Below are 9,181 nucleotides of genomic sequence, written 5' to 3'. Positions count from 1 at the left end.
AGCCCACTGAAGATATCCTGCTGGCTTTGGATTTAATCAAATAATTACAGACTGTAACTTCCTCATCTTTTCCTTATTCCCGGTGTTTCTGTTTTGCACCATTTGAGGAGGTCAGCAATGTATTTTATTCTGTAAATAAATCAAGTGCATGCCCTGACTCCATTTTGATTTCTTCTGCTCTCCTCTCCTTCCTTGGGCTGACGTGATCCTCACACCACAAGTCTGCTTCTAATCTGAACAAAGGGTGATAAGTGTGTGCCCTGCTTTGTTAAACAATCTAAAAAAGATCATAAAAGCACAGAATTCTCATGAGATCTGATAAAAGCTGAGGGTCTTATTGTCAGATCACAGGCCATTTTATTTTAATGTGTTTCTGTCACTTTAAGACTCAGGTGTGTCAGTGTTGGCAGGCTGCCGTTTAAAAGCGAAAGAGAAATTAATCCGAGGAGGAACACTTTATATAACTCCTTTTATTTTATTACACGCTATCTTCTCCTTCTACAGACTTATAAGACATTAAGAACATGAAAGACTGACATATTGGGCATGAAGTTCACAGACCCCTGATGAAGGACAAATCCTCGTGATGTGTGAGCTCTAAACGTGGAGAGTGGAGAGAAAACAAAGTGAAAGCAGTAAGTGGAGACATTATGGACGTTCATTTCATTGCTGTTGTAAATGAATCCTTAGGTTGTGAGTGATAAGAATTGTAATTTGGAGGCTCACTCACTCAGTAACGTGTAACTGGCTTATGCTACACAAGTTTACATTGAGGTCGTGCAGATGAAGTGTGTGTTTAGTGAAGGAGCCATGAGCAGAGCAGAAGGCCTTCATATGAGATCAGGGTGCTGTCATGAATTAGCTTGTCCACCCTGAGTTTTCACCAGTAAAAGTAACTCAAGTCAAGACCACCACAACAAACATTAATGAACATGATGAACATTGATCAGGATTTTACAGATGTAGGTTAGCCTCAGCTCCACCACAGACTCATTCAGCTCCTTCAATTCAAAAGATAAAGAACTGATCGTCTCCAGCGTATTGTCACTCCTAGAAATGTAGGTGTGATGATTCAAACTTATTATGAGATCTGACTGTGCTGTGTGCTGATAATCATGAACGGAGAAACAGGAGTGCAGACAGTTTACGGCGTCATCAGGGTGTGTTAGGATGAAAGTAGAAATAAGCAGAGAACAACTGGGCTGTCAGGCTCTCCTTGTTGGTTTGATTACTGGATCTACTGGCACAACTGAGAGTCTTGTGTTTCATGAAATGGTGGGCGGTGAAGACATATCAGGAGTACACATGAGAGAAAGAGAGAAATGAATGAATTAGTTAATGAAGTCCTGTACCTCAGTTTAGTATCAAATGGCATTGCTAACATAATAAACATGAACATCATATACAGCATAGCAGCCAGTGTGAAATGAACAACAATATTACATTCAATCAGCAAAGATATGAGCACGTTTACTGGAGGTCTCATGTCTGTGATCTGTAAAAGACTCCACTGAATTGGCTGAAAAATGAATGTTAAATAAGAAAGAGAAATCACTAAGAGAGAGAACCAGTTGTGCCAGTCCAGTGAGGCTGTGTGATCTGACGCTGGAGATGTCGAGTGTTGAAGGCCTGTCTGAGTTCAAAGAGGCGTTTAAAAGATCAGGATTGTCACTTCTGGGCAAACTGCAATGTCTGTGACTTTCATGACAAATGGCAACCAACCCAAGGTAGACCTTTATAGTTAATAAACTGTTACCTGAATTTAGGCCATCAATTTTACATTTTCAAAGGTTTAGTTATTGTCCATACTATTTATCTCAATGTTTTCATTTTTATTTAGAGATTTTGTATCATTTTATGGCCTGATTACCACCATGTTGTGTTGACAGCAGATTTTCATTGTCATTCTATGACTACTGGTGACATGTCACTCAATGTCACAATTCTTCTGGTATTTAATAATGGTGTCCAGCTTGTAAATTATAATTATAAAGAGCAAAGGAATACCTTTCACAAATACCTTTTTATACCGTATAGCCGAAGGAGGCACCATTTGTTTATTAGGCTTCTGAACTTTTTTCCATTTCACCTTTTTTTGTTCTTCTGGCCTCAATTCTTTATTTATGAAATGTTCTTCTACATTCAGAACTGCTTTGCTTTCCTCTTTCATCTCCTGGTCATCTCTCTAAAGTGAATCTCATACTTTCTAGGACTCACCAGTCCATAACAATAACGACAGAAGAGGAGAACAAATTCCAGTTGGTGACCACTGGGTGGGCCAGTCTGATGCAGTTGTGTTTTGGGGGGCTACAATAAGGCAAAGGTGGATTTGACAGACCACAGCTGTACCACTGATGTCTGCCAGTTTGATGACAGAGTGTTATTCCTGTGCCATTGTGGTAGAAAAGGTCAAAGCCAAACTAGATGAGTGAAGGGTGGCACGGTGGCACAGTGGGTAGTGCTGCTGCCTCGCAGTAAGGAGACCTGAGACATCCCTGTGTGGAGTTTGCATGTTCTCCCCATGTCTGCGTGGGTTTCCTCCCACAGTCCAAAGACATGCAGGTTAGGTGCATTGGTGATCTTAAATTGGTGTGTGTGTGTGTGTCCTGTGGTGTGCTGGTGCCCTTCCTGGGGTTTGTTTCCTGCCTTGTGCCCTGTGTTGGCTCTGATTGGCTCCAGTGGACCCCTTTAACCCTGTAGATAGGATATAGTAGGTTGGATAATGGATGGATGGATAGATAGATAACTGAAGAACTGTGAGTTCACTGGGATGAGAGAGTCTGCTTATCATAAAGATCAATGAAATAATAAATAGAAATAATAAAATAAAAGAGCTGAGAGTCGAGTCGAAAAGCTTCATGTCAACCAAAGTGTGCAGGCAGTAAATCAATAAAGAATGTCAGTTAAAGCCCCAGGGTTATTAACACGTAAACACAAATGATATAAATGGTGGTCTCTGCTCCTGTCATTTGAAGTGTAGATGACGCAGTTTTATCTGTGAGTTGTTTTACACACCAGTCTGTCAGAGGAGCTGACTTCACAGGTACAATGAGCTCTTCTTTGTGTTTCAGCCATGAACCTTCAGATGCAATGGACTCTTCTTATCTTATTGTTTCTACACAACTCAGATATCTCCTGGGCAGGTATGGTTGGATGGCTGGTTATATTTGTTAATTTTTAGGTGTAGTAAATGTTTCGTACTATTTATTTACACATTTCTCTTCAGAGTAAAGTTCAACAGAAGCAAGTCTCTTTACAAAGAATATTTATTTATTTGTAAGCTTTTTTGTCAAAAAAAAGTAAGAAAGAATTTAATTGTTTTTTGTTTAATGGCTTGTAATAGTTTAAACCTAGAAAACTAATTTAAGGACAGTTTATTCTACAAGAAGTCAGAAAGATGAAATTATAATGAAGCATTTATGAGTAGGCTAACATGGTTTTCATGAATTTTTGTCATTTTTTCTAATTTACAAATCACATCCTGGTCGTCACTCCACTCTTGCGGTTTCCTTTCCAGATAGCTTCATCGTTGTTGGTCCTTCTAAGCCCGTCGTCACTTATGTTGGTGAAGATGTGGTCCTGCCAGCCTCCCTCTCACCAGCGCTTAATGCTGAGGCCTTTGAAGTGAGGTGGTTTACAACTGACATCATAAGACCAGAACTGTTATACGCCAATTACAGAATAATACAACAGAGTGACACAAGAAGAACTCTGAGCATAGACAACCTCAAGAATGGCAACGTGTCTCTAATAATCAGAAATGTCCGTGTTTCTGATGATCATCTCTACAGGTGTCTTGTGTACTCTGGACAAAGAGAAGAGGAGACTCAGGTCTCACTCACTGTTGAAGGTCAGTGTGCATTTGGCATTTACAATTTTTGTTTCTAGTTGTATTATGAGTCGGCACAATGACTCAGTGGCTAGATCTACTGCCTGATGAAGTCCATGTCCACTTCCCATGAACACTTGTTGTCAGTGTAGAGTTTGCACTTCTACCTCCTCATCAGGTTTGACTTTTTTTCTGAGTTTTATGATTTTCATTTCAAATAGAAAGACGTATGAATTGGGTTAACTGGTGATGTTAAAGTCGGCCAATATGAGTGTCTGGGTCCCATGATGAGATAAGGAAGATAATAATAATAATAATAATAATTATAATAATAATAATAATAATAATAATAATAATAATGAAACAATGTATTTATGTGATACATTCCTCCTGATCACAGCTCTTCACAGAAAGAACAACAGAGAATATATGACATTGGAAACAAACACTAAATAAAGACAAATACAGAATATACAAAGAACTGAAGTAAAATAAACCAGAATAAAATACAAAAATACCATTAAAAATGAGAGAACCTTGAATCAGTAACATTGTGTGATACAAATAAACATCATCTCAGGTGGTCCTGCAGCCCTGAAACTCTATAAATGATATAAGGTGTATAACTAGATATGCTAAAACATAACAGGTAAGTAATAAACAGAGTAAGATTAAAAACATAACATACATAAGGACACAAACAATGAAATATACACAATTATAATATTAAAAATCACCAGAAGATCACAGATAGTTAAACTACACCTAAAGTGGGTTAAGACCCTGTCTAAAACTTGACACTGGACGCCATCAGGTGGGACATCAAATGGGACAGCAGGTCACCTGAGAAGAATGGAAAGCTCCTGCCCTCCCAGCACAGACAGCATGCCAAGGAATTGGAGTCCAGAGGTCAAAGGTGCTGCTCCTCTGGGTTGTAGGACTGTTGAGGTGACAAACTCCTCAGGTCCAGGCCAGTAATATTTCAATAGCTGGTCTCTTTATTTATGAGTGTGAAGACATTCAAAGAAATGTCCTCAAAGTCTCCAAACCTGCCAACTTACCTCAGTTGGTCCCAAGCATTTGCAAACTGACGCTCTGCCAAGTTTCATTAAATATTAGCAATAAACAAAATAATCTGACACAAGTCAAACACAGCTTCCTCCGGGCGCTCCGGTTTCCTCCCACAGTCCAAAGACATGCAGGTTAGGTGGATTGGCGATTCTGAATTGGCCCTAGTGTGTGTGGGTGTGTTTGTGTGTGTCCTGCAGTGGGTTGGCACCCTGCCCAGGATTGGATTCCTGCCTTGTGCCCTGTGTTGGCTAGGATTGGCTCCAGCAGACCCCCGTGACCCTGTGTTCGGATTCAGCGGGTTGGAAAATGGATGAATGGATGGAAGTCAAACACAATAAAATTGATGCCAACACACCAAACACAGAATGTTTTCATTGTAATTAAATGATTTTATCTGAGCAGTTCATTCCTAACCGTATGTCATGTCAGCTGATGTTAAAGTGTTTCTTCTTCTTCTCTTCACTGATCTTCCACTCTTTTGTGTTTCATTAGTTTTAGGTGCTCAGCCCTCCATTTCTATGAGCTCCACTGAAGGCCAGAAGACCCAACTGGAGTGCAGCGCTGAGAAGTGGAACCCCCAACCAGAAGTCACCTGGAGGGACATGAATGGGGCAGACGTGACGTCACAATCCACAATAAAGTCAGAGCGGGACTCCGAGGGTCTTCTGAGAGTGAGCAGCGTCCTCCCGGTGAAGGAGGAGTACAACGTGTTCAGCTGTCTGATGAGAAGTAAAGCACCAAAGCCAGACTGGCACTCCGGACTTGGCATCTACAGTACGTCATTGAATAGTGTGGCACTAGCCGCATTGGCACTTTTATTTTTACACAGAATGTGGCACTAAAGCACATATTTGTATATCATCTTTAAAAGCTAGGCTCTCATTTACTAATTACCTAGAAAATCAATGTAGTAGCTAATTTAGTGTTAAATGATGTGCCATATGCACATTAAAAGAAAAGATCCATAAGTGGAAATGAAATATGAATAAGAGTTGGAACTTTGAAATACAGGAATTCACATCACCACACACGTGAACAAATCTACAATGTCAGGTACAGTTGGCTAGCAGAGCGACTTTGAGACAAGGCCATCGTGAAAATAGAAAAATAGAAAATTCAGTTGTGACTCAGTCTAGGAGTGGACCTCCATATATATCTGTGTCACGTGATTCAAAGAAATGAAAAGTAAACGTGTAGATTAAAAGACGTAGGAGACAAACACTGGAGGAGAACGACACTGAGTGGACATTAATGGAGGTGAGATACTGGATAATTAATGATGGAGAACGAGAGGGCTGATGGACACGCTGATGACATGGCTGTGAAGGTGTGTTTGGTCCCAGGCTCCAGCTACAGGAGTACATCATCTGTGGTGTAAATGCAGGCTCTCATGATGCTCCCCTTAGCATGAAGGAGTCCCACTTGATGGATTCTTCTGTGTTTTCCTCACCTGAACCTCATTCCTGTCTCACAGACTCACACGTCTTCCCCTCATTTTGCAGGTTTCTCCCCAGGGGTCTCTGGCTGGTTGGTGGCTTTCTGCATCTTGTTGGTTCTTTGCTTAGTGGTGACACCCCTGCTGGTCATTCAATGGAGAAGAATGAGAGGTGAGGACAGAAGATCTCACATCGACATTAGAACAGACTGACTGCTCAGTAAATGGTAACGTTATTCATAAATAATTCATCTTTATATTCTTTTTTGTCTTCCCTAGAAACAAACACCAGATATGATTCAATAGGTGAGTACAGTTTGATTTCAGTTACTTTGTGGCTTTTACTGTCATCGGTGAATCCTGAGACGTGTCAGTCAGTTTGTATTTTGATCAAACAATTCACAGTTAGCGGCTGTAGGAGTCCACACTGGAAATCCACTGAAAATGGAAGGACATGCAGACTGTCCACTGGAGACATCATACCAGGAGCTGAACTGGAGTTTGAGTGCTGTGGGCTGACAAACCTAACGTCACGTGTGCTCTGAGTGCCAAATGGCTCCTCCATTACACATTTAGTCCTCTCTAGTCGTGAGTCAGCACAGGGCTGTAGATATGAGACACTCTGATCAAGGACTGGTCTGATGAGCTCGACTTGTGCTGATTTACCTCTTTCTACTTGGCCACTGCTCATCTGTCTCCTGTGATGGTGAGGTGGCTTCTCAGGGGTCTTCAGAGTCCATGAATATCTGAGCAGTTCAATTAGTGAAGGCCTTGGTGTGACTGAATAAACGTGAACTGGTCAGGAAATTCAAAATGGGAGATCAGGCCGGCCAGCCTGAATATGAAGAGGAGATGATTTGAAAATGGTCAGCATTGAGCCAATGTGGCCCACAACGTTCAGTGAAGTCTTGTGTGTCTCCTTTGTGTTGGTGCTTCATGTGTGAATAGGGAAGGAAACAAAAACAATGAAAAATAAACAGCTTTTTAAATTTATTTTATGATTTTGAATCTAAAATTCATTCATCTGTTTTCTGATTCCAATTAACAGTAGCAGAGAGTTGACACACGACAGTAGAAATCCATTTGTAAGGTGCCAGTCTGTGACTCACACACACACACACACGCACACACTCACACACACACACACAAACTCACACACACTCTCACTAATACTCTTAATATATTTATTGTTCTTCTTTGGAATGAACATCAGAGAGAAAGCCACGCAGACAGAAGAGAAGTATACACACTGACAAGGCTGGGCAACAGTGCCAACCTCTGTGCCAGCATGTTCACTTCATAATAATAATAATAATAATAATAGCACATTTTATTTGTAACACACTATTCTTGAACCAGAGTGCAATAAGGCATAGTAAGACAAGAAGAATAAAAAGTATAAAGTAAGGAGTAAATAACAAAGTAAAAACCAATTTGTGACTTCCAGTAATAAATCCAAACAGAGTAGGAGAGTCAAACAGAACGTCATTAGATTCTGCAAATAAAGTTCTCATCCTCCATGACTTGAAGTTTCCTCCTGCAGAGACAAAGAGCCAGCAGAATGGAGGGTCTGACGAGGCCACAGATGTGACGAGAGGCTGTGCCGTGGACTTCTTTGTGTGTTAGAATGAGAGTTTTAAATGTGACGTGTTTGTGAGCAGAGAGCCAGTGCAGTGACGCCAGTACAGGGGTGATGTGACAGTTCAGTGACGTATGGGTACGAGTCTGAGCAGCACAGTTTTGCACACACTGGAGCTTCTTAAGAGAATTTGCTGGTAGACCAAAGAGAAGAGCATTGCAATAATCTCAATGATGAAGGGCCTTAGATGAAGACATGAATACTCTTTTCAGAAGCAGATAGTAACAGAAATATTCAGGGTCCTGCAGTCTTGTGCTGATGAAACAAATGCATTTTGGTAATGTTTTTAATGTGTGCATCAAACGTGAGCTGACTGTCATAAATAACTCCAAGGTCACAGACATTAATGGTAGGTGATAACAGAATTCTATCAACAGATGAACTCAAATGATTTATTTTTTGTACAGAAGAAGAAGGACCCATTAAAGAACCTCAGTCATTAAGCAATTTGATTGAAGGAACGTCTGTTGCACCCTTGACTTTGTTTCATGGAGTCAGTTTGTAAGGAGAGTAGTGGTGGAAGTTTACCCCGATATGGATTTGAGTGTCATCTGCGTAACAATGATCTCCTAAATCGTACATCTCTGTCATTTCTCCTAAAGGTTACATATAAATATGGTATCGTATGTAACGTATGTCACCTGAAAAGTCTTCACTTGTGACAATGTCCCTAGTCAACCTCAGAAGCAGACATATTGCTGTATATTTTGTGGCCACTAGAGGTGCCCCAGAGCTCTGAACAGCAGATACAACCACGTCAGACACCAACGGAGGATAACATAACATGTTTTATTACATGACAACACCTCACAACTCTTACTTTAAACAATACGTCAAATAAGTGCTTTATTGTCTCCCTCTGCTCCTCCTCAGTGAGTGTCATCCTCTTCCTCCCAACTCTGACTCTCCAAGTGAAGGAGACGCTCTCTTGTATGTTGGACCCTGGTGTACTTCTGGTGTCATGACATTGCATTCTGAAAGCACATATAGGGGTCACATGATCAGGTACTGTAGGCTCTCTTATGGAAGTGCCCTCTGGTGGCAGACACAGACCCTGGCAGGATTGCCCTTCTGAACTACAAGTCATAAGAACTGAGCCAGTGGATCACTGCCATCTCTCATATTGTAGGCTGTATTGTCCTTGATATGTCATCCCGTCCATCTGTTAAATTTCCACCACGTAGGACAAGAACCAAAAGCCATCCTG

General features: G+C 40.9%; 1 protein-coding gene across 2 annotated transcripts; it reads left to right on the top strand.

Annotated features, from left to right (window-relative positions):
- Positions 1-411: 411 nt before the first annotated feature.
- On the top strand, positions 412-6,913 carry LOC120517085 (butyrophilin subfamily 1 member A1-like). Of its 2 annotated transcripts, XM_039739188.1 has the most exons (7): positions 414-635; positions 3,072-3,143; positions 3,518-3,850; positions 5,393-5,674; positions 6,403-6,507; positions 6,615-6,641; positions 6,741-6,913. In XM_039739188.1, exons 2-7 carry the CDS (start codon positions 3,074-3,076, stop codon positions 6,878-6,880), a joined length of 957 nt encoding a protein of 318 aa, XP_039595122.1. In that variant the 5' UTR covers positions 414-635; positions 3,072-3,073; the 3' UTR covers positions 6,881-6,913. The 2 variants fall into 2 exon arrangements, with proteins under 2 accessions (XP_039595114.1, XP_039595122.1); XM_039739180.1 differs by having other exon boundaries at positions 412-635; positions 6,615-6,913.
- Positions 6,914-9,181: the final 2,268 nt, after the last annotated feature.

The sequence above is a fragment of the Polypterus senegalus genome, chromosome 1, assembly GCF_016835505.1.
Source record: "Polypterus senegalus isolate Bchr_013 chromosome 1, ASM1683550v1, whole genome shotgun sequence".
Classification (NCBI taxonomy): Eukaryota; Metazoa; Chordata; class Cladistia; order Polypteriformes; family Polypteridae; genus Polypterus; species Polypterus senegalus.
This window is presented reverse-complemented; position numbering and strand designations above follow the sequence as displayed.

What these genes read in the sequence shown, in the direction of transcription:
- LOC120517085 (XM_039739180.1), top strand. Translation starts at nt 3,074, where the DNA reads ATGAACCTTCAGATGCAATGGACTCTTCTTATCTTATTGTTTCTACAC. An exon ending in CTCAGATATCTCCTGGGCAG is followed by an intron (nt 3,144 to 3,517) that starts GTATGGTTGGAT and finishes TTTCCTTTCCAG; the next exon opens with ATAGCTTCATCGTTGTTGGT. An exon ending in GGTCTCACTCACTGTTGAAG is followed by an intron (nt 3,851 to 5,392) that starts GTCAGTGTGCAT and finishes GTGTTTCATTAG; the next exon opens with TTTTAGGTGCTCAGCCCTCC.